The sequence below is a fragment of the Typopeltis vanoorti genome, chromosome 11, assembly GCF_054136105.1.
Source record: "Typopeltis vanoorti isolate ZY-2024b chromosome 11, IOZ_Tvanoo_1.0, whole genome shotgun sequence".
Lineage (NCBI taxonomy): Eukaryota > Metazoa > Arthropoda > Arachnida > Uropygi > Thelyphonidae > Typopeltis > Typopeltis vanoorti.
In genome coordinates, this window is record NC_143559.1 from 123,453,844 (window position 1) to 123,481,017 (window position 27,174).

The window sequence follows — 27,174 nt, forward strand, 5'->3', positions numbered from 1 at the left end:
TCAATTGAAGAAGTTGAATAAATAGAGAGGAGAGGATGGGACAGAAACATTTAAGTTACTAAAAAGGGTTTTACAAGACTGAAGCACAGAAAATATTTCAACACTTGGCTAGAGGAGAAGAACAGGGCTCATTGCTAGAAACAGAGTAAGTACATGGTGAAATGTGTGGGACTATATTTTTTTGCTTGAAGAGAACAGTGAATGAGTTGGTAGGTAGTGTTAATGTTAAGTTAAGGAGAGATGCGATAGATATTATGTGGATCTCCACAGATGAGTCTGAGTTACTTGAAATTCTTGTGACACCCCATCCCCCATATACACCTACAATAGGTAATCAGTACATGCAAAAAAATTGCATGTAGTGAGAAAGAAGATAAATAAACCATAACAAGTTTCAATGCTCCCTTTTTGTTACAATGAGTTGAATTAATAAATATACATTAATATTAATAATAATAGTAGTACCAGTAATTTACAGTAACAGTTTACAATAATTTTAATTTATAATTTTTCTTTACACATTCCATTTATTTTACATAGATATGTACAAGAGATCTCATATGTACATGTTAGTTATATTCACTGTTTTTTTTTTAAAACAAACTTAGCAGTGCTCTTTATTTTTGAATTTACAACAATATAGGTGTAATATATCAGCTTGCACTCTCAAAGCATATGTTAAACTCATCTGAGGATGACACTCCATAGATTGGTTTATTGGTTTGTTGCAGTGTTGGAAGTAGACTAACACATAACAGGTTTCATATTTACCACACCACCGGTAAGGTGAGAAACATCAATACAAATCCTAGCAATGTCATGCTACATTAATGAACCGGGAATGCCTGAATAGTATAGCATCTCATAAAGTTGGTAGATTATGTAGGGCACATATTTCTCATTCATAGGGACTTTTTTTTTTTTTTTTTTTAAAGGATAGTATTGTTTGTGAGGCTTCTATGACAAAAGTAGTTTGACATATCTCAAATGTAGAAGCTGCAGATGGTTTTTCCATTTAAAAAAAAAGTCTGCTAATGCCAATCTATGCTGATAGTTATATGTGATACAGTAAGTTGTCTAAGTTCTTGTTATACGAAATGTTGTTCTGGATATTATTAATATTGCATGGGCACCTCCATGGAGTCCCACAACTCATTGTGGTAGATCCAAACTATCAACACAATATCTGTCATATCTCTCCTTCAAACCATTAACAAATAAAGCACTTACAACTGATTCAGGCAACCTATTCCATTCATTCAACACTCTAAGAGATGTGAATTTTCACTCCAAGTGAAAAATCTAGTCCTCACACCCTTGGCTAACCACATTTTTACCCAAATTCCAGGATGACCTCTTGTTCTGCTCACTGTAGCCAAATGCTGAAACAATTCTCTTACATCAATCCCATAAAATCCTTTAAGTAACTTAAATGTTTCAATCATGCCCCCCCCCCCTTTTTTTTTTTTTGCCTATCAACCAACTTTTGCAATCCACTAACCCTAAATCTATTCTCATAGGGTATTCCACAGATCACTCACAAAATCTTGGTCACTTGCCTCTGGATCCTCTTCACCACTTCCTCATTTCCAAGCAACCCAGGTGAACAGACCTGAGTGCAATAATCCAGATGTGATCATATCAAGGCTTTATAAGGAGGAATGATAACTCCCTTATCTCTGTTTGTTAGTGTGTTCTTCAATAACAAGTAATCCTTATAGCTACCATGGCTACTTTAGCAATATATCCTCTAAGCTTCAACTCTCTATCTACTACTACTACCCCCAAATTCCTGGTTTAATCAATTTCCTGGAGTACAGTTCACTCAGTATGGCACAGCATGTAATCTTCATATCCCAAAATGCATAACTTTACACTTTTTTATGTGAAATCGACATCCATTATGTTTACCCCATACTGACCCTATTTAAATCATCCTGCAAGCTCTCTCTCTACTTCACTTTATTTAACTATTTCTAAACCCAATGTTGCATCAGCAGCAAGCAAATAAATATCTCCATTCAAATTATTTCCTATATCATTTACTACAAATTAAACAGCAGTAGTCCAAGTACAAAGCCCTGTGGTATACAATAATCCAGTCACCTGTCTTCTCCAAGATTCTGCTCCTCCATACTACTATTTTGGCATCTGTCCATCAACCACCCCTTTATCCATATCACCAGTTTCACATCCATCCCCATTTGTTGCAGTCTGCCTAATAGAGTTCCTGGTATCAAATGCCTTTGCAAAATCTAGCAGTATCTTCGTGTGGCCATTCTCTGCTTCAAGTAATTATTTCTTGTAAGTATAAGTTCAATTTCCTTCCTACCTTCACAAATCTATGTCTCTGAAGTTGAAGTTTCCCATAATAATTACTTGACTTACCCCCAATGTACTAATCCTTGCTGATACATATTTGAACATCATCCCTGGCATTCCCTGTCCAAAGCAGCATCCAATTTTATATTTTGTCCTATTGGCCTCAATCTCACAGTAGACTGACTTATAAGAACTGCCATCTGCCCTACTGTTTCCTAATCTTGTTGGCTGCAATTCATCTGCTATTCATTAGCAGTATCCCGCTCCAGCTCTGTCTACTCTATCCATCCTGAAAATATTAAACCCATCACATTCTATCCCTGCAACTATATTATCATCTATTAGCCAAGTCTCACTAATGCCTATAACTTTTGGCAAGGTTGAACTAACCAATATAAAAAAACTCTTCTCTTATTACTGATGCTTCTAGCATTAGTATATATAGAAACTGTAGCTACAGAGAATGGGGAACTGGACAATGAGACTTATTTGTGCCTATGGTCCCACAGAAGGTTCTACTAAGGTAGAAGTGGAGGAATTTTTTGAGGCTTTAGAGAAAGCAACTGACACAATGAAAAAGGAAAAGTTGGTCCTTGTTGGGGATCTAAACAGCAGAGTAGGAAATGATTGTCAGACATACAAAAATATTTTGGGAAAATTTGGAGAAAAGATCAAAGCTAATAACAATGGCAAATACCTATGCTCAGGACATGGACTGGTTATTACTAACACAATGTTCCAACATAAAAATGTTGCCCAAATTCATATGGAAAGAAGAGGCAAGGAATAAGAAAAGTCTCATTAATATGTCATTATTAATAGTGATGTTTTCCCACTCGTGCAGGACACCAGAGTGTACAGAGGATTTTAAATTGGAAGTGATCACCATTTAGTCTTGAGCAGAATAAAATTGAATTTCATACTGAAAAGCAGAACATGTAAGAAAGTTTTAAAGCGAATAAAAGTTGAGCAGCTATCAGATGTGAACTGTAGACTAAAATACACAAAGAGTATTGCAAAGAAAATGAAAGAGTTTCAGAACAGGAATCAAACCTTGGAGATTCAGTGGCAAACTCTGAAGAAAACATTGATTGATTCTGCCAGAGAGGCATGTGGTGAGGTTGTGTGCAAGGATAAAAAAATCAGAACTCCCTGGTGGACACAGGAAGTTAAAGAGGCAGTGAAGGAAAAGAAGAAAGCATATCAAAAGTTCCTGGCAAATAAGTCAGCTTTTACTCTTACAGAATACAGAAACAAATGTAAGAAAGCTAAACAGTGTGTAAAACTAGCTAAACAAAAGTCATGGGAGGACTTTGGCAAGAATATAGAAAATAAATATCAAGAAGGTGGCAAAATATTCTGGAGGTTGCTGAAGAAGCTTAGGAATGGAGGAAAGAGTGCTGTAAAAGGAATTAGAGATGATAAAGGTGACATGAAAACAGGAGAAAAAGATATCCTTGAAGTATGGTATAATTACTAAGAAAAACTGCTAAATGAAACAAGCAGTGATGACAGCACAGTAATAAAAAACACTGACCAGGCATGCAGTCAGGAATACATATCCATACTTGAAGTAGAAAAAGCCATCAAAGGCTTGAAATGTGGAAAGGCAGCAGGAGTAGATGATATTCGAACAGAAATGCTGAAGTATGGTGGTATAAGAGTCTTACAGTGGCTGCACTGCATAGTTCAGAAAGCCTGGACAGAGGGATGAATTCCCGATGATTGGAGTAGAGCTCTCATAGTACCCATATATAAAAAGGGAAATAAAACTGAATGTGAGAATTACAGAGGTATTTCCCTACTGAGTGTTCCTGGCAAGATCTATGTAAGTATACTTGAGAAACGGTTGAGAAGAATTGTGGAAGAAAAGCTTGGTGAAGAACAAGCTGGATTCAGGCCAAATAGAGGCTGTCAGGATCAGATCTTCACTTTACGACAAATAGTCGAGAAAGCATGGGAATATAACAAAGATCTGTATTTAAGTTTTGTCAATTTGGAAAAGGCATATGACAAGGTGCCAAGAGAGAATCTATTCAATACGCTGCAGTTATATGGTGTCAATGGGGCATTATATCAAGCAATACTTGGTCTTTATTTGAGTTGTAAGTCAGCAGTTAGAATTGAAGGAAATACAGGAAGATGGTTTAATGTTAAATCTGGTGTGAGACAAGGATGTACATTATCCCCTCTGTTATTCATTATCTATATGGATCACATTATGAAGGAATGTGGTATTAAACCTGATATCAAAATTGGAGATGTTAATGTCAGCTCTTTGCTTTATGCGGATGATTGTTATACTTCTAAATAAATCCGCTACAAGTCTGCAAGATTCTCTGACTAAATTGAATAGCTGTTGTAATAGATATGGTATGAAGGTCAGCAATAAAAAGACAAAGACAATGAAAATAGGCAGAATCATTGAAAATGTCAACTGTGTTGTGAATGGAGAACCTGTGGAACAAGTAAAACATTTCAGCTACTTAGGCACGATTTTTACTGAAGATGGTAAATTAAATATAGAAATACACAACAGAATCAGCAAAGCTGGTATGGTGGGAAGTCAATTGAATAAATTCATATGGAATAAGAAAGAAATTAGTCGGAACACTGAATTAGCTGTATACAAGACAGTGTTCAAATCAGTTTTAACTTATGGATCTGAGAGCTGGCTCAGAAGTAAAACACTTGACCAAAGACTAGAGACCGCAGATATGAGAGGCCTGAGAAAGATTAGAGGCGTGAACAGATGGCATCAATGGCAATATCATATTAAAAATGAGGATATTAGGAAAGAACTTGACATTGTCAGCATCCAGGAATGCTTTAGCAGAGCTAATCTCAGGTGGTATGGTCACTTAAATAGAATGGGAGAGGAAAGATTAGCAAAACAAGTGTTCTCTGCCAGGTTGGCAGGAAAACGACCCAGAGGAAGACCAAGATATAGGTGGATTGATACGGTACAAAGTGCCTTCGACGATAGAAATATAAGATCTGATAATGTTGGAGTCTTGACAAGTAACAGACTGATTTGGAGGAAAATTGTAGATAGGAAGTTAGTAATGATGTAATTTTTTCATGTAGTACTTTCATATCCTGTGCACCCCTTGAGGATACATGGCAGGAATTTGATGATGATGATGATGGGAAACTGTAGAATCCCTTTAGGTCACCAACTATCTTTATATTCTAAATTAACTACTCCATTCGATATTGTTGCTCGAGACACTAGATTATGCATTTTTTTGTTCATTCACACACTCATTCACTTCATGGGTGCCTTCACACAAACTCATCTGCAGCCACCACTCTAATTGCTTTAGTTTTTCTGACTTTGTGCTTCTACATTCTCAGTGAATAAAGTTCTCTCCAGACACTTAACTCCGAATCCATTTAAGTGCAGTCCATCAGCGTTCAAATCTTTCTGCCTATCAAACTCAGGCCATAGGTCCACAAATTTTACATCATTCTTTCTGCACACTGCATACTAATTCTTTAGCTATCATCGCTCTTCTTCTCAGTTCATCTCTATTATAGTGTGATAGCAGATTCACAACTTTCATTCTATCACTCTTCTTTTTCAGTTCCAAGAACTCTTTGACATCCTCTCTCATACAATATTTCTTACCTCTTAGATAACTGGATCCAGTCAAAACAATCAGTTCTTTCATTTTCCCTTTCTGCTTTCTGACAGCATTACCATATCTTGTAGTTGGCATTAAAGTAATATATTAGCATAGTTGTGTAGTAACATAGGTGTTTTGACATTAGTATTTTATGTTCTAGAATTCACTTCGGTGCATATAAAGCTGATGTCATCTTTGGTCAGCTTGTGTCAGTCTGCACAAAATGCATATATTCTTATATCATATCTTAACATGTTCTCACATTATGCATTGTAAATTAGTGAATTTGATGATTATCATTATAATCATCAAATTATTGACATTTACCCTCAAGGGGTGTACAGAATATTACAATGGTACTATATGAAAATGTTTCATCATTACTAACTTCCTATGAACAATTTTCTTCCAAATTAATCTTTTATCTGCCAAGACTCCAATATTATCAGATCTTATGTTTCTGTCTTCTAAGGCACTTCAACTCTACCAATCCACCCAGATCTTAATCTCTCTCTCTTTCTCTGAGTTTTTTCCTGCCATTATGGCAAACAATATGAACATTGCTGCCCTTCCCTTTCCCATTCTGTTTAAGCAATTTTCAAAAAAAAACTTATTCAGCAACATATTTTGAATATATCTCTTTTTCAGCTTCTAACAGTTCTTTTAATTTATTGTATTTTCCCTATAATGCCCATAAAATTATTAGTTGTAAAAATATTACTTTTAATATTTTTAGAAAGTCTCTGCTTTCTTTTTTCCAAGAGAACTTTCCAAGACCTGTACAGATGAAGCCCTTTGATTGGAAAGTTTTTCCACTTGGTTATACTATAAATAAAAGATGCCAAGAAATTATATTCTTGGTTTAATCCTTTATTGTACTTTCAACATTATCTCTAATCCAGAGTATTTTAGTAATAAGGTGTAACACCTTTTGGCTACTTGTATATGGAAATATGACTTTCACTTTGGGTCTGGCTCCCACTGATGAGACCTCAATAAAGGCCGAAACTGGTGTGGGTAATGACCCTCCCCATAATGCATAGCATCACACGTCTGAAGGGATATGTGCTTTGCATTATGGGATATTAAGGCAAGTGATGCGAAGTCATCAGCCTCTATATATGATTGCCCAGTCATGAAGTTACTTCACGCACAAACTTTGTTTGCTTACACTTGGATAAAGGATTAAACCAAGAACATAAATGGAATCTTTAATTTATCATTCCGCGCACACATTCACAAAATGAACTCCTTTCTCCTTAAACTCAGCCAGCAGATCATTCATTATCTTTGCTTGCCTTCTCAACTCATCATTATTATACCTGGGCAACACACTATCTTACCTACCACCCTGATATCTTTCACGCCCCTTAAAAGCCTCATGACATCTTGTATATGGAACTTGTATGTGTTCAGGAATGACAGAGAGAATAAAATGGGGGGAGGAATATTGTTGATGATAGCTGATGAGCTCCAGCCAAGGAGAATAGAAGTTGAATTGCAGGATAGAGAAAAGAGCACATTTGAGGCCATTTGGTGTGAGATTGTGGCTAGCAGAACTAAATATACAATTGGGTGCTGCTATAGACCAGGTGATGGAAAAGATGGTGGTGACAGTATGCACAAGCAAATAGAAGAAATGGGTGGAAGGAGGGTGATTATTATGGGAGATTTCAACTATGGTCGCATTGATTGGAGTGAGGAGAGGACACATGGGAGGAAGGAACTGGATTTTATGCGGTTATTAAGGGATAACTATCTGCGACAGCATGTAATGGAAAATACTAGGGGTCAGAGAGTGCTTGACCTAGTAATTACATCTGAGGATTTGGCTGTAACAAATATGACCACATTGCCACCAATCGGTGAGAGTGATCATAGGGTCTTAACTTGGGAGGTGGCTAAAGGTGTAGAATTTTCAATTAAGACAGGGTACATGTGGAATTATCGGGCGGGAAAGTATGACAAGCTTAGGAGTTTGATTGGTTCAGTGCCATGGCATGTACAACTGCAAGGACTAGAAGTTGATAGTGCATGGGAGGTAGTTAAGAAGTGCTTGCATGAAGCAATGGCTGACTGTATACCTAGAGTCCGAATAATAAATCAAGTAGGGGTTAAATGGATGAATAACACCATTAAGCTTGAGTTGCAAAAAAAGAAACAACTATGGAGGGAATTTAAGGAGAAGGGTGACCGGCAGGCACATGAACGGTATAAAGCGCAGGCCAGAAGGGTGACGAAAGGATTACGAAAGAACATTGGCCATGCAGGCTAAAGAGAATCCTAAACAGTTTTTTAGATATGTAGCAAGTAAAAGGAAAAATGTACATGGCAGATTGATTTTAAAGAATGCCGATGGTAGGGAGGTAACTGAATCAGTTGAGATAGTTGAGTTACTGAGTGAGCACTTTGCAAAAGTATATCATCAAGGTGGTGACATTGCAGAAATGAATAAACCAGTAGATTATACGGGAATTGTGGTTAATGAAGTGGAGGTGAGTAGTCTATTGCATAACCTCAATGTCAATACATCTGTGGGATTGGATGGTATACCAGCTCGTGTTGTACGAGAAGCAGCTAAAGAATTGTCAGTACCCTTGACCATTTTGTTTAATTTGAGTCTCGGGTCTGGGTTAGTCCCGAGCAGGTGGAAAGAGGGGAAAATAGTTCCACTGCATAAAGGTGGTTCCAAGACTGCTGTTGTAAATTACCGACCGATTAGCATATCAGGAATAATTGTAAAGGTCTTAGAGAAAATAGTCAAAAGGAAAATACGAGATTGGATTGAAGAAAATGGGATACTGTATCGGGGACAGCATGGTTTTGTGAAGGGTAGGTCATGTAACTTGCTCACGTATTATAACACAGTGACGGCTGAACTGGATAAGGGTAATGGGTTTACGGTGATTCTACTGGACCTTGCCAAGGCCTTTGACAGGATTCCACATGGAATTCTAATCAGTAAATTGCAGCATATGGGAATAGACATAGGGTTGGTGAGATGGATAGGAGGGTGGTTGAAGGAGAGATATCAGAGAGTGGTTTACTCGGGAGTAGAGTCCACAAGACGGCCTGTGACTAGTGGTGTGCCACAAGGATCTGTTCTTGGACCAATGCTGTTTAATTTGTTCATAAATGATATAGGAAATGATCTGAGAGGAACAGTTCATTTGTTTGCGGATGATGCGAAGTTGGGTAGGGCAATAGTGAATGCAGATGACGTCAAAATTTTGCAGCATGATTTGGATAGATTGGAGGTCTGGGCTAAGGAGAATGGATGTCAGTTTAATGTGGCAAAATGTAAGGTTATGAATTTTGGGGTGAAAAGATTGGAGGCAGTTTACTGCATTGGTGGAACCCTGCTCCAGGAAATTGATGAGGCACGAGATTTAGGAGTGTTGGTGGATAAGGAATTGAAATTTAGGGGACACATTGCAAAAGTGACCAAAACAGCTCATCAAATCACTTGGTTGCTGAAGAATACGTTGACAAGCAGAGACAAGCAGGTTATTGTTCCTCTCTATCGAGCCTTGATAAGACCCCATCTAGACTACTGTGCTCAGATTTGGTCACCTAGGTTTCTTCTTGATGGGGAGGATGTGGAGAGGATCCAGAGGCGAGTGACCAAGATGATAGCAGGTCTGTGGAATGAACCGTATGAGAACAGGTTGAGGATTTGTGGGTTGCAAAAATTGGTTGATAGGCGGAGGAGGGGAGATATGATTGAGACATTCAAATTACTGAAGGGTTTCTATAAAATTAATTCAGAAGATATTTTTGAGAACAGGGCTGGTTGTGGGAGGACTAGGGGACATCCATGGAAACTGGGCAAAAGTGTGGTTAGTAAAGGTGTTAGAGCTGGGTTCTTTACTTTTAGAGTAGTGAATGAGTGGAATGCGCTCCCTGAGTCTGTAGTGGATGCTGTGACAGTGAATGAGTTTAAGGCGAGGTATGATAGATACTGTATGAATGTCAGATAGTTGTGATGAATATGATTTGGGGCCTCCCTCGATGAGTCTAATGACTCCCTGGAGTTGCCCGTAATAATAGTAATAGTAATAATAGTAATGACATCACTCCTTACATTCTTCTCATTAGAAGTCAAATCATTCATGCCAACTACCACTATCAAATCTTTTACTCGCATACCCCTCTTATCCAATGCTTCAAACACCCTGCTCATTCTACCTACCGGAAAACAGACCATGTGCACCTTTTCATATACCACACTTCTTATCACTGAATCTCTGTACAGTGCCCTCTCAAATCATTCAATATTTTCTTCAAATCTTTTGTCCCATTCTTCCTCACATTCCCATGCTAATCTGTAATTCTCCTCAGTTCATTCCTCATATTTAATTATTTACCTCATCTTTACATTTCACTTTCATATCTTAATTAGTTTTTCAGTGCCATTTATGCAAATCACATTTCAACTACCTTGTATGTCTGCTGTCTTACCATTCAGCACCACTAACTCACTGCTTTCTCTCTTGCTGCTTACTGCCACCATCTACACATGCTGCCTTACCAATCAACTAACATCACTAACGCATCACCATTTTTGGGTGCAGTCTTACCATTACCACTCAAGCACTCAGCTGTATCATCAACTCAGCTTACTCCCATAGCTACAATCATGATCTTTTTGCCCATTACCACTTATATTGAATGATATCTCATAATTCATAAGTATGCAGCACTTCTGACACACCCAAAATCGTATCTCTCCTATTTTTCCTGTCCACATAAATATCTTCAATTTCTCCCCAAGTATATGTAATGCATTCATGGCATCTCACCATTTTCAAAAAATCCATGCCACTAGCATTCATCTTTCGGGGCATCTTACATTTCACCACCATTTTACTGAGCTTAAAGTTGCACACAAGAAACACAAAAAAAAATTTACCAAATACAGAATTATAACTATACTACCAATCACAATTATTATACAACATTTAAAAAACTAATTATCACTAATGTCACCCATAATTTTAAATTTATCTTTTCACAGCAATCTCGATGAACACAGCTCTCTCTTCACCACCAAGTGGCCATTTTGCTTTTAACATGACAGTGAATTCTATGTAGTTTGCAATGTTTTCATCTTGTATGTGAAATATGGGAACAATAAAAATAATGTTCCAGATAAACATTTATTTCCTGCTTATGTAAGAATGGGTATCAAATTATTGCTTGAATGCTTTGCATATACATGCAAAACACTGTTAAAAAATCATTTATATCAGTGATATCCACACTCAAACTGAAACAAAAAGATGAATCACAACCTACTTACCTCTTCAATCTCTGAAGCATAATATACATCATTTAACAGAACAGAATGACTAAGAACTTTAGTCTTTTCTGCTGATGTTACTTGAATAGCAGAAGGACCAACCTATAAATAAATGAATTCCAATCAGACTGATTTATATCAGAGCAGTTTAATACAAAAATGAATGACAGAAATATTAAAATTTACAACAAATATTGAATTAAATGGTCCATTCAATTAATAATAGTTTATTGTACATTATAATAACTAAGCTAATAATCAATCAGTGGTGTCATTTTCTATAATAAAGCAAGTTATTATGCATTTTCACTTTATTTTGAATATAGTCCAGAGATTCTAATCTAGAGACCAAACATGGAACTCTTTTTCTAAGCCATTACAGGCCTCAAATAAATGAAATGGAATGGTGGTGTCATAATGAACAATGAAATTCATTTTCAAAAAACAATTACAAATGAATATGAACCCCTGCCTGTTGAGTGAAGAGCAAATACATGAACCACTCAGACAACCACACTGAAAATATTTCATTCTTATCATGCTGTCAGAGAGAGAATAAAAGGTAATGGTAAAACAACACATTTGTTTTGGATGTTGTTCTACCATCCCTTTTATTCTCTCAGGAAAAAAACTTATAACAAAAATGAAATAATGGAGGCAATGAATATATTTTTTTTTCACACACAATCGCCATCAGTCATTTTATTAAAAAGATAGAAATAAGCCAAAACAATAAACTAGCAGCAGAAGCCAGTGCTGAAACCAATTCTATCTAATAAATTTGAGAGTTTGGTTAAAAAAAAGGGATCAAAGCCTAGAGACTATTAGAAAGAATTGAGAAAAACGAGGTGTGAACAGATGGCATCAATGGCAATGGCAGAATCATATGAAAAATGAGGATATTAGAAAGGAAGAGCTAATTTAACGTAACATGGTCACAAATGGATAGAATAATGGGGGGGGGGGAACCCACTGCACAATCAAAATCTAGATGGAATGATGTTGGAATTTTTATTCCACTTGGTTAAACTATAATAAATTTAGTTTAATCCTTCAACCAAGTGTAAGCAAACAAAGTTTGCACCTGAAGTATCTTCAGGACTGAAGCAACTTGTGATAAAGGTGAACCAAGCTCTCATCACTACTTGTCTTAGTATCTCCCATAATGCAAAGCACATCTCCTTGTAGACATGTATAATGCTATGCATTAAGGGAAGTGCCACTACCCAGACTGGTTTTGACCTTTATTGAGGTCTCTTCAGTGCGAGTCATACCTAGAGATGGTGATACTAAGGTGGAAGCAATGAAGAGGTCATATTTACCTACACAAGTTGCCTCACCTTATTATTAAATTACTCTGGATTTAGAGAAAGATGTTGGAAGTTTTTTCCCTTTCTGACAAGTAGTGATGAGAGCTTGGTCCACCTTTACCATGAGTTGCCTCAGTCCTGAAGATACTTCAGTAATGAACTTTGTTTGTTAATAGTTGGATAAAGGATTTAACTAATTTTATTATAGTCTAACCAAGTGGGAAAAAATAGGGTGAGATACCTTTTGGTAACTCGTATAGGTAAATATGACTTCTCCATTGCTTCCACTTTAGTATCACCACCACTAGGTCTGGCTCGCACTGATGAGACCTCAATAAAGGTCGAAACCGGTCTGGGTAGTGGTCCTTCCCTTAATGCATAACATTATACATATTCGCAAGGAGATGTGCTTTGCATTATGGGAGATACTAAGAAAAGTAGTGATGAGAGCTTGGTTCACTTTTACCATGAGCTGCCTCAGTCCTGAAGATACTTCAGGTGCAAACTTTGTTTGTTTACACTTGGATAAAGGATTAAACTAATTTATTATAGACGGAATGATGTTTTTTTTGTAAATGCATAGTGCAACTGGAAGATTGATGGTACATTGCACCCTTCGACTCGGAAATTTTGATTCTCATCCCGACAAAAGGAATCATTATATAGGGTTTTTCAATTGAAGGTGAATTAGCTGATTTCATACGGAGGTAGCAGGGTTTTTTCTTTTGGAAACTTGGGTTTTTTCATCTGCCATATAAGCAAACCAGCCATCAGAACACCTGCAATTTACAGACACCCCCCCCCCCCCAAAAAAAAGAAAAACGGTTGTTGGTTGTGATGAGCAGTAGATGGAATTGATGGTTGTTCTTTGTAGTAAGAGAATTAAGTAGAAGGGGAGACAGTGAGATGTGTGTAGTAGAATGGAGTTGAGTGTCCTGTGATGAGTCTTTTGAATATTTGGAAGAGTCATATAATAACATTGGAGACCTAACAAATTTGGAATAAAACTGTCAACTAGAAGCTAGAAATAATTCAAACTTAATCATGTAGTGCTATCACTATTAGGGATGACGTAGTGGCAATCAAAATTAAAAAAAAAAAAAAAAGACAGAAAGAAAGAAAGAAAAAATGTATGATTTATGGAAGTTTTTTCAATTGGCTATGCTACTAATTATATATTGGGTTTTATTCTTTATCCAAGTGTCAGCAAACAAAGTTTGTGTCTGAAGTACTTTCAGGACTGGGGCAACTCGTAGTAAAGGTGGTATAAGTTCAGGCACAAACTTTGTTTACTAACACCTGGATAAAGGATAAAACCCAAAATATAATTAGTAGCATAGCCAAGTGAAAAAACTTCCATAAACTTATCTCTAATTCAGACAATTTTAATAATAGGGTGTGACACCCGTTGCCAACTCGTATAGGTAAATATGATTTCTCCATTACTTCCATCTTAGTATCACCACCTCTGGGTGTGGCTCCTACTGATGAGACCTCAATAAAGGTCGAAACCAGTCTGGGTAGTGGCCCGTCCCATAATGCATAGCATTATACATGTTGGCAAGGAGATGTGCTTTGTATTATGGGAGATACTAAGGCAAGTGATGAGAACTTCAGGTGCAAACTTTGTTTGCTAACACTTGGATAAAGGATGAACCCAATATATAATTAGTAAAAAATGCTAGAATTGTTTAAACTCATTTTGGCACACAAAAATCAAAAATATAACAATATAACAAAAAAATTCACTTAGATGTGTAAGTGGATGCAATGATAAAATTCAATAACAGAAAAACACATGTATGAAAAAATTAATATTTAATAATTGCATACTTTTCAGTTCAATTTTCTAGCCATTTTCAATGTATACAGATGAATTGAGATAAATATTACAACAATATTTAAAATGTAAGCATGTGACAATATATGCAATACACTGCAAGAGGATGATATCATCTAAACCAGTGGTTCTTAACCTTTTCAAAGTCATGGAACACTTTTGATTATAAGAAAAATTTGGGGAACACCAAAAATATTAGGGTCATAAAACTAACAATAAACATATGCATGGACTTACCTTTTATAAAAATGGAACTTATTTTAATGCGATACTTGAGCTTGTTGGCTTTTGCAGGTTTCAGCAATATCAGGTCCAATATGATATAGCTACCCTCATCTCTTTGTCTATATTAGTAAGTCTTTCACGCTTTTTAGTTTTTGTATTGTTAATATTGAGAAACTGAGCTCACACAAATATAATGTTGAAAACTGTAACAAAATTTTCAGTGCTTTTGTGGAGAGAGCTGGGTATTCGGCTTGGACAAAAATCCGAAATTCCTAAAGGGTTATTTCAGAGAATTTTATTTTTAGAGTACGATCCATTGACAGGGTAACTAATTGTTCTTATTGTAACGAAAATTCACAACTCGATGTATTAACTGCACCAAATGGATTTCGTATCCAGTCATAATTGTGTGTATTTAAGGAAGAAAAGTAACTTGAAATCTTTTCTTCCAATATTGTTAATTGTCCTGTTATAATGGAAATAATTCCCTCGACATTTTTATTCAGAGTAGCCAATTATAGTCAGAACTGTGTCAGCTGACATCTTTTACCGGCGGAACACTTGTAACCAGTTCGCGGAACACAAGCGTTCCAGGGAACACCAGTTAGGAACCACTGATCTAACCTATTAAAATTCAAATAATTAAATAAAATTAGATAATTATTAATTCAGGAGATACAGGAATGAGGTGTGGCTTAGCATGACTTCCCAATTGTGAAAGTTAAAACAGCCATTTTTGTTGAGGTTCAGTCTGTGAATGTGAACTTTACTACTTTCTTTGTAATCTTTCAAGTAGAAAACAGCTTTTGTGTAAGACTATTTTTATTCCAGTGAATGTGAATTCTACATCTAGTATATAAAGCATGACCAACTAAACTGAACTTCTCAGACTCATGAAGAAGAATATAATCTTGATGTTCTTGAAGACAAATCTGACCTGAATGACCCATCTGCACCTAATAACCAAAGCCACATCAACAAGGGATTTTTAAACTCCAGGATCAGAAAGAGGAGGATATTTATCTTTTGGAGAGTCTAAAAAAGGAATTTAATTTTCAAACTGGATGGAAAGACTGACTTGCAGGTCAATTTGGTGAAGAACCTGCACATTTTTCTTCAACACTCCCTTTACAAATGGAATGGAAATTCTAAAACTTCTTCAAGAGGAGGATTTGGATAAAGCCCCTAATTATTAATTTTAAATTAAGCTCACCAATAAATTATATTCTTGTTTAATCCTTTGTTGAAGTGCAAGGAAAAAAAGTTTCATGTGAAGATACTTCCTGAGCAAACTTTGTTTAATAAAGGATTAAACACGATATAATTTCTTGGCAAGTTTAATTTAATTTGTACCCAAGCAAAAAAAAAAAAAAAAACTTTGTTCATCTATTAAATTATATCCATTAGAAATGACAGTTGTTGCTCTGATAGAGGACAATTCTTTATTTAAAAGAGAACTAGCAGAACATAATTTATGTGCATGGGGAACCAAAGTTTTTATCACACCATATTTCTGATAAGGATGATGTTGTAAAGCAGTAATAACACATTTTCCAATATGTATTGTTTTTCTATATACTGAGAACTACAGAATTGGTTATACATTAAGATGAATTTCATTGCTGGTGCAAGATCATATGGGATGCTTTGGTCTCTACAGGTTACCAGATTATCTAAATTTTAACCAAGCCATGGCACAAATACTAATGTAATATAGAATAATAGCCATTTGGGAATGACATTCACTTAAAAAAAAAAGTGTGTTTATGCGGGGCTCTAGAAATCCACCCACCACAGGTGAGTTAGCAAGGATAAGTGGTGAGTTAATTTTCAATCTAGTTCTAAATGCATTAAAATACATTACTTTCTTTTCATAATTTACACTCCCCCTCATTTTAAAACATCTTATTTAGCGTGAAGTTACTTGATCAAGGGCAATTGCCAACTGCTTCATTAAAGAAGCTTTATTTCAAACCAGGAAATAATGAGATATTATTATTATTATTACCCCAAGACCCCATGGAGTCAAAGACTCATCTAGGAGGTCCTTTTATTATACACACAGCTCATCATACCATGCCTTAAACACACTCAAATTCTCTGCAGAAACCACACTCTCAGGCAAGAGATTCTAATCATTCACAACTCTGCATGCAAAAAACCTCCATCTCACCCCCTGCTCACACACGCTTTATACAGTTTCCAGAGATGACCTCTAGTTCTCCCTGCTATATAATTATAAAGGAATTGACTTATTAAATTAATTTAGTAGTATGAAAATGACATCAGTTATTATTGATGTAGCTAAAGAAGTATTAGTTAAGGAAATCGAAATCTCTAGTAAAGTTAGGCTTCTAGATGGTTCTATAGATATTTCAAATGAGGATAAACTTGCCCACATGAAATACATAGATAAAAACTGGAAACTGAAAGATGCATTTATTACTATAATTCATCTACAAGTACTAGGATATTCTGATACATTAGCAAGTAAAATAAAGAATATAATAAATTTAGTTTAATCCTTTATCCAAGTGCAAGCAAACAAAGTTTGCACCTGAAGTATCTACAGAACTGAGATCTTCAGAATTGAGAGTATCTTCAGAACCGATAATGCAAAGCACATCTCCTTGCAGACATGTATAATGCTATGCATTACGGGAAGGGCCCAGACCAGTTTCAACCTTTATTGAGGTCTCGTTAGTGAAAGCCAGACCCAGAAGTTGTGATACTAAGGCAGAAGCCAGGGAGAGGTCATATTTACCTATACGAGTTGCCAAAAGGTGTACAACCTTATTATTAAATTACTCTGGATTTAGAGAAAGATGATGGAAGTTTATTTTCCACTTGGTTAGACTATACTAAATTTAGTTTAATCCTTTATCCAAGTGCAAGCAAACAAAGTTTGCACCTGAAGCAACTAGTGGTAAAGGTGGACCAAGCTCTTATCACTCCTTGTCTCAGTATATCCCATAATGCAAAGCACATCTCCTTGCGGACATGTATAATGCATGCATTAAGGGAAGGGCCACTACCCTGACCGGTTTCGACCTTTATTGAGGTCTCTTCAGTGGGAGCCAGCCGAGAAATGGTGATACTAAGGCAGAAGAAGACCTCAATAAAGGTCAAAACTGGTTGGGGTAGTGGTCCTTCCCTTAATGCATAACATTATACATGTCCGCAAGGAGATATGCTTTGCATTATGGGAGATACTGAGACAAGGAGTGATGAGAGCTTGGTCCACCTTTACCACGAGTTGCCTCAGTCCTGAAGATACTTCAGGAGCAAACTTTGTTTGCTTACATTTGGATAAAGGATTAAACTAAATTTATTATAGTCTTACCAAGTGGAAAATAAACTTCCAACATCTTTCTCTAAACCCAGAGTAATTTAATAATAATGTGGTACACCTTTTGACAACTTGTATAGGTAAATATGACCACTCCATCGCTTCTGCCTTAGTATCACCACCTGTGAGTCTCACTCACACCGACGAGACCTCAATAAAGGTCGAAACCGTCCACAAGGAGTGATGAGAGTTTGGTCCACCTTTGCCACGAGTTGCCTCAGTCTTGAAGATACTTCAGGTGCAAACTTTGTTTGCTGACACTTGGATAAAGGATTAAACTAAATTTATTGTAGTCTAACCAAGTGGAAAATAAACTTCCTGAAATAAAGAAGTTATCTTGCCTCAATGGCCCATAATGCATAACACTCACTTTCAGCAATGGAAACAAAGTCTGCATGTGAAGCATCTTCATGACTAGGCTTCTGACATGAAGCAGTTGATGTGAATTCAATGGTCTCTGTGTACAATTAGCATAGTTGTGAAGATGTGTTACACAGAAAATTTGTTTATTTACAAAGAGCTTGTAATTGTTACTAGTCATCATAACAGATGGAACAGGAATATATCCAGAGGAAAAAAATAACAGGGCTAGTAGCAAAATTAAAGAGAGATGTGCCAGATCTTATATCACCACATTGTATTGGAAACAATTTGAAACTGGCTGCTTTAAATTCTATTAAAGATGTTCTATTCATTGCTGAAATCGAAACAGTAGTAAAAATTAAATTTTACCAGAATTCACCAAAAAAGTTGGAAAGAACTGGGAAAAGTAGTAAGTGTGTTACAAAAATCCTGAAGTTCAAGTATTGGCATTTAGTATGTTGGGTGTCTAATAGTGGAGCACTAATTGCATTTGTTTACATCTAGCCAGTGGAAAAGGAAATGCTGATGCAATATCAAAAAAGCTTGTTAAAGAAAAAGAAGACATACAATGGTGTTCAGAGAATGCATGAAGAGAGCTATTGCAATAAACATCTAATAGCTAAAAGAATACAGTATTTGAAAGCTGTCTCAAATTTCACAAGCCTGCAGATTTGGAGGATTTAGGATAAATATTTCAGATATTTTGATGATAATGAAGAAACAGTTTCAGTAAATTTGGTGAAAGAGCGATAATGAGTTCTAAGTTGTGGGCAAGCAATTAGACATACAAGATCTTTATGAAAAACAATGAGTAATAAGAACAGGTTTCCATTTCTCTGACAAATGCTTGAAGTTGTAGCCATCGTCAGCAATTAGATCAGCATATAAATGAGGTTTCAGTCAAATGAATCTAATAAAAGGGAAGTCAGGGTTATCAATGAATCCATCCAACTTGATTTATTGATGATACATATGAATGCCCCCCCACCCTTTCTCCAAGACTTTATTCAAGAAAACACACACTGGAAAATATGTCCTTATGAAAATGAACAGCAAGTGTTAGTGGCATATATTTTAAACCCACATTGAAAGAAAATAATGGATATACAGTATTTCTTTTGTCACCATGACATTGTTTCTTTAAAACTGACTTATAACACACACACACACACACAAAATAAAAAATATATATATACACACACAACTAATTCTCTTTTTACACAGCTTTTTTTTTTTTTTTACACGATTTTGAAATAACATGGGTTAGAAAACGAAGCAAAATTGTATTTTTACCCGGCATATTTTGATTTTACACAGTTCAAATTTTTAAAATTTCTGTTTTGAATTCAGTTCTGTTAAAAAGGATATTTTGATTATAATTATCATTTCCTAAAATGGCACATATGTACTTAAACTTAAATTTTGGAAAACCACTTGATGTTTTAAATATCAGGGATTACTCTATGCTACAGAATGTAGACAATTGTGGCAACAACAACAAAAATATCAATTTTTTCAATTTTTGCAATTATGAATTCCCCAAAGTTAAGCCGACAAATGATCCATTATATTCACTTTCCAGTAGTTCATAGGAATGGAAGCAGAAGGGTGCTATGCTGATTCCTCGAAGTTAAGTTGGTCAGTTACGGGAGGCCAGCCTATATAAAGCTGCTTGGAAGGAGTTAAGCTGTTTGCTAAACAATCACTTCTTGTTTACAATTTGAAACATTTACGGATATTGTGATTTGTTCATGAAAGTTTTGTTCGTGTAATAGAGTTAGTTATACAGGTATATATTAAATTTTGAAGTTTTGTACAGGTAACATCAAATTAGTAAAATTAATTATTGATTATTTTCAGATATTTTCATAACATTACCCCATTAATCAAAATGTCAGATAATTCAGTTAGACAGAAAAAGAAAAGAATAGCTATTTCTTTAGAAATTAAGATCCAAATTTTAGATCGTTTAGCAGCTGGAGAAGGCTCAACATCCTTAGGGAAATATTTTGGATTGAACAAAGCTACCGAGAGAACAATTAAGAAAAATGAAGAGGACATTAGAAAATCTGTTCTTTACAAAACAAAATTAAGTGCCAAGTCATCATCATATACGAGAGACTATAAACTATAAAAATGAAGATGGAAAAGGCCCTAGTGATGTGGATAGAAGATTGCTCACAAAAAAATACCTTTAGATGGAAATGACAAAAAAAGAGAAAGCATTACGGTTGTACAAACAGATTCAAGGAATGGAGACAACAATTGTGATTTTTCTGCAAGCAAAGGTTGGCTTACAAAATTTCTGAAAAGATACGCGCTTCATAATGTAAACATAAAAGAAGAAGCTGCATCTGCAGATGAGCCAGCAGCTAGGGGATTTCTTTCAAAACAAAAAAGGGTTGGTTTACAAAAGAAATGGTTCTATCTTCGTTTTGTTCCGGAAGTAAAAAGCTATTTGATAGAAAAAAATCTGGACTTGAAAGTTTTATTGATTATAGACAATGCTCCTGGCCATCCTGTTTTAGAACACCCGAAAGTGGAAATTTGTTTTCTGCCACCTAATTCAACATCCTTAATACAACCACTAGCCAAAGTGTAATCGCTACCTCCAAAACTTACTACATAAGAACATTTCAATACATTTTGGATAAATTACATAACGATACTTTACTGACTAATGATAATTTATTCATTTTTTATGTAGAAAAACTGCTCTAGAAACTGAACATTAAACTTTATCATGCCACTTCATGTTTCGAATAATGAAGGAGGTGATCCTACAATGAGAGATGAAATTCATCTACCATCATCTAACACATAAATCCATGCCCATGGCAGGATTTCAACCTGCAGTCTATTGCTTGGAGAGCAGGGGCACTAACTACTTGACCAAACAAGAAGGAAAGCAGTATGTAGCAATAACTAATGTGAGAATTGAAGTTAATAAATCAGAGGTACTTAGTATATTGCAGAATTTAAATGCAAACACTGCTGTAGGTTTAGATGGAATATCAGCTCGGGTGTTGCATGAATGTGCAAAGGAATTGTCAACACCTCTCACTTGGTTATTTAACTTAAGTTTGAAATCTGGTATGGTCCCTAGGGAGTGGAAGGAAGGCAAAGCAATTCCTTTGCATAAAGGTGGCTCTAAAATTGCGGTAGTTAATTACAGACCAATCACCATCTCAGGAGTGGTGATAAAAGTATTGGAAAACTTGGTTAAGGACAGAATTCAAGAATGAGTGGATCAGAAAATGATACTCTATAGTGGCAACATGGTTTTGTTAAAGGTCAATCCTGTCTTAGCAATTTATTAACTTTTTATAATAGAATGACATCTGAGTTGGCTACACAGTGGTATTTCTGGATTTTGCTAAGGCATATGACAGGATACCCCATGGAATACTGTTGCGCAAATTGGAGCAGATGGGGTCGGATACTAAACTGGTGATATGGATAAGAGAATGGCTCAGGGAGAGATACCAGAAAGTGGTGTATGGAGGAGCAGAATTCAGGATGAGGCAGGTGACCAATGGTGTGACTCGGGGCTCTGTGCTTGGGCCATTATTATTTAATTTGTACATAAATGATATAGGAAATGGCTTGAAGGGAGATATTCAGCTGTTTGTTGATGATGCAAAGTTGAGTAGCACAATAAAAATCAAGCTGATGTTGCGAGTTTGCAGGATGATTTAAATAAGCTGGCAAAATGGGCAAAAGGTAATGGATGTCAGTTCAATGTGGAAAAGTGTCAAGTTATGCATTTTGGGATTAAAAGATTACCAGCTGTGTACTACACTGATGGAACGGTACTCCAAGCGATTGATGAGGCTAGGGACTTGGGGGGTGTTGGTAGATAGGGAGATGAAGTTCAGAGGGCACATTGCTAAGGTGTCCAAGATTGCACATAGGATTACTTGGTTATTGAAGAACACACCAACATCCAGAGATAAAGAGGTTATTATTCCCCTTTATAAGGCATTGATACTTCCACATTTGGATTACTGTGCTCAAGTCTGGTCACATGGATTCCTTGGAGATGAGGAGGTTGTGGAGAGGGTTCAGAGGAGAGTGATTAAGTTGGTGAGTGATGTAAAAAATGATCCCTACATTGATAGATTGAGAGCTTTTGGATTGCAGAGGTTGGTTGATAGGTGGCGAAGAGGGGATATGATAGAAACATTTAAATTACTAAGATTTTTATAAAATTGATGCAGGGGAAATATTTCAGATGTGTGATAGTGATGGAAGAACAAGAGTGGTTAAGAGGGGAACAAGGAAAAGTGTGGTTAACACGGGTGTGAGAACTAGATTTTTTGCCTGGAGGGAGGTGAATGTGAGAGTGGAATGCATTGCCTGACTCAGTTGTGAGTTCTTCTTCTGTAAATGAATTCAAGAAAATAGATAGAATATATGATAAATATTGTTTTGATAGTTTGGGTTTTTCCGCAATGAGTCTACAGACTCCATGTTGATACCTGTAATAATAAAAATATGAAATCATGTATGAAACAAGGATGCAGTCTATCTCCACTCATCTTCTTCATCTGTGCAGATCACATTATAAAGAAAGTAGCATTAAACCTGATATCAGAATCAGAGATATCAACCTTAATCCTTTTTTGCTTTATGCTGGTAATGTTGTACCAAAACCAATGCAAATTTCCAGCTCTTTTCCTGTTACAAACTTGACACATAAATTAGCAATAAAAAGACCAAAATAAAGAAAATAAACAGGTACATTGAAACTTTGGTAAGAGATAATTACCTGAGGTAACATGTAATAGAGGGGACACGAGGTTCAAGAGTGCTGGATCTGATCATTGCATCAGAGAACTTAACACTAACCAATCAACACTTGCGGGAAGTAATCAGTAGTCTTGACCTGGGAGATTGCCAGACATGAAGAATTTTCTATTAAGAAGAGATATATGTGGAACTAACAAAACAGGTGATTATGGCAAGATGAGGAGTCAGCTTTCAGCAGAGCCATGGAATAAGAATATGGAGGGGAGAGATGGTGGTGGTGGTGCATGGGAGGTGATCGAGGGGTGTTTGACGAAAGCAGTATCTGAACGTATACCTAGAATCAGAAAGATAAATTAGGTAGGAGTTAGAATAGCTGTATTAAGCAGGAATTGAACACAAAGTGGATTATAAAGAAAAAAGTGATCGGCATGCCCGTAACAAGTATAAGGTGCAGGCAAGAAGAGTGACTGGCATAGTAAGAAAGCCTAAAGATAATTATGAGAGAAAGCTAGTTGATGAGACCAAAAGAAACCTTAAAGAGTTCTTTTGCCATCTGGCAAATAAAAGGAGGAAGGACTATGGAAGCATAACTTTAAAAAGTGCTGATGGTGGGGAGATAACAGAACCAAACCAAATAGTTGAATTACTGAGTAAGCAGCATTTTGCAGGGTGTATCACCTAGGCGGTGACATTGCCTGATAGGAGAATAGAGGATGAAGAAATGAAGGTGCGATATATTGTATCTTCATTTCTTAAAATATTGCAGAACCTCAATATGAACACAGCCCTGGGATTAGATGGCATATTGGCTTGTGTATTACGAGAATGTGCAAGGAAATTATCAATTCTGCTGACCAAGCTGTTTAATTTAAGCCTAAGTACTGGGAAGGTGTCAATGGAGTGGAAAGAGGGGAAAATAGCCCCTTCGCATAAAGGAGGCTGCAAGACAGAATAAGCAAATTATAGACCAATAAGCATCTCAGGAGTGGTGGTTAAGATAATGGAGAAATTGGTGAAAGAGAGAATTCAGGACTGAGTGGATAGAAATTTGATACTCTATAAAGCAGTGCTTCCCAAACTTCTGTATGTCAGGGCCCCCTTTGGAAAAATTAAAATATTTCCTGGCTCCCCCTCGAACAAAACTCGTAATATAGACATATATTATTATAATATTTATTGTATTTATGTTCAATACAAAACATACACAGCGAATATTGCAAAAATCAAATGCAAATATGATATTTTTAGCATCTTACATACACATTTGACATGGCACATTACCTCATATTTTTATATAGATAGATATATTGTTATGGTACATTTGCAGCACAAGCACATGAAACGTAAAATGATTAGTAAAAAAGAAAGAATTAAAAACATAAAAGAAGTTTAATAACAATTTAATGTGTGTGATGGATGTGTTTCTATACTGCTACACAAAAAGTCAGGATCAGGTGAAATATTTGAAACTGCAATTCTTAGATTTCTGCTTTGAAATGAAACTTATATGAATAAGCATATATTTACTAATATTCACTAACGGCGAAATACGCAGGAAGCAAAATTTGTGAACCCGCACCAATGTGTGATTTTTTTTCCATTAAAATATAAAAAATAACAAAAAAGAAATAATAAATAATAAAATTTAAACGCGCTTCTTTGAAGATATAAAATCTACTTTTCATCGCCCCCTCATAAAAACCTTTGGCCCACAGTTTGGGAAGAGCTGCTATAAAGAACAACATGGTTTTGTGAGGGGTAAGTCTTGCCTTAGTAATGGTTACTTTTGATAATCAAGTGACAATGGAGTCGAATAAGGGAAATGGTTACGCAGTGATATGCTAGACTTTACAAAATCATTTGCATAAGATTCCACACAGAACTCTATTGGATAAATGGAGCAAATAGGGATGGATATGAATCTGGTGATATGGATTAGAGGGCAGCTGATGGACAGATATTATTATTATTACATTACACCTCCAGGAAGTCCAAAGACTCATCAAGGGAGGGCATCTACTCTAGAACTCTTATTACTCCACCAACCTTCATCACCTAACACCAACGTCATCTACCGCCGACTACCACCTTCACAGACAATCACCCATGCCACGGAGGGATTCGAACCCACACGAACCTCTTTGGCTGGAGAGCAGATATGCTAACCACTCAGCCAACCAGGCTGGCAAAAAATATCAACGCCCAATGTGGGGCTTGAACCCAGGTGGATATCAAAGAGAGTTTGAGTGATTTATGAAGGAGTTGAGGTGGAAGAAGGCAAGTGACTAGTAGTTGGTCTGCCATTGTTTAATTTGTATACCAATGATATACAAAATGATTTGACAGGAAATATTCAGTTATTTGCTGATGATGATAAACTGGGAAGGTCAATGGTAAATGAAGGTGATGCAGAGATCCTGCAGGAAGATAAACAGTATGGACAAAAGATAAATGGTTGTCAGTTTAATGTCGCCATATGTAAAGTGATGCATTTTGGGAAGAGATCAGAAACTGTATATTGATGGAACTGAACTGCAAGAAACTGATGATGCCAGGAACTTGGATGTGATTGTGGACAGGGAGTTGAAGTTAAAAGGGCATCTTGCTGATGCCCTCTTAATCTTACATCAGATTACTTACATCTTAATCTTGTAATCTTACATCAGATTACAAGGTTGTTGAAGAACCCACTAACAAGCAGGGATAGAGAGGTTATTGTTCCCATATATAGGGATTTAACACGTTCGCTGCCACGCTACTTTCGCATGATCTGTTCCCCTACGCCGAGCAGTTTTCCTTCTTCAAGGTCAGTACGATAATCTCGTTACCGGAGGTAAACGTCCTACGAGTATACTCGTAGTTGGCTTGTACAGAGCATATACGTTCTATGGGAATACACAGTTTTGAAGCTAGCCCCACAAGCCAAGCATTTTCACTTCTTCAAGGTCACTACAATAATCTCGTTCCCGGCGGTAAGCATCCTACGAGTATACTCGTAGCTGGCTTGTGAAGCAGGTTTACCCACTACGAGTATACTCGTAGTTGGCAGCAAACGTGTTAATAAGATGAAATCTGAACTTCTGGATTCTGTGGGGATGAAGAAGTTGGGGAGAGGATCCAGAGGCAAGTGACAAAGATTGTGGCAAATCTGTGGAATGCTCCCTATGAGATTACGTTGCAAGTCTGTAGACTTCAAAAATTAGCTGATAGGCTTAAAAAGAGGAGACATGATAGAAACATTTAAGTTACTATAAGGGTTTTATAGGATTGACACTAGAAATTTTTTCAGTACATGGCAAGAAGGGAGAGAAAGGAGATCGTCAATGCTGTGTAAGAGTGTGGTTAGCAAGGATGTTAGATTTTTTGCTTGAAGAGTGGTGAATAGGGCTGAAATGGATTGCCAGGGATGGTTGTAGGTGCTTCATCAGTGAATAAGTTTAAGGAAAGTATGATAGATATTTTGTGAACGATGGCTAGTGTGTGAATAATGTATCTCCCATGATAAATCTTCTAACTCCATTGAGATAACTGTATAACAATATAATATTCCCAATGGATTCTTTCTCTTGGGATTGCAGTGTGGTCAGCATTCATTGTGTAGAGATGCTGGAGACAGTACACCCCTGGACATCAAGGTTATCATCAGGAATACATGTATATACACTACAACACAAGCTACATTACAATACACTTTAGTAAGCTACAGAATAACTGCTCTGTTTACCATGTATTCTAGACTGACCTCTAGTGAGGGAAAGAAAGAAAGGTAAATTAAATCTTAATAAAAATAAATAAATAAAATAAACATTAAATAAACTAAAATATAAAAAGTAAAAAATATTACTATAAATTAAAAATATAATTGTGTCAATTGCTACTAGCTAAATTTTTTACAGTCCTGTTGATTTGGGTTCTGTTTTTTGTCCACTGACTTGATTTTCCTGTGCCTGGAAGTCTTTGGAGTTCTGTCATCTTGTTCTTCTATACCTGAATGCTATATGGGTTAGAAAAGGTTCTTCCAGACTCTTGGAATTGCTAATCCATCATTCTTGTTGAGATTAAGACTCAGATCTCCCGACATT

General features: G+C 36.2%; 1 protein-coding gene across 1 annotated transcript in view; it reads right to left on the reverse strand.

Moving 5' to 3' along the window:
• The window catches only part of Nf1 (neurofibromin 1), a 1,119,557-nt gene that overhangs the window by 374,717 nt on the left and 717,666 nt on the right, over positions 1–27,174 (reverse strand). The window contains exon 39 of the mRNA XM_090400295.1: positions 11,254–11,355. Coding sequence (XP_090256421.1) covers positions 11,254–11,355 — 102 coding nt within the window. The remainder of the gene's footprint in view (positions 1–11,253; positions 11,356–27,174) is intronic.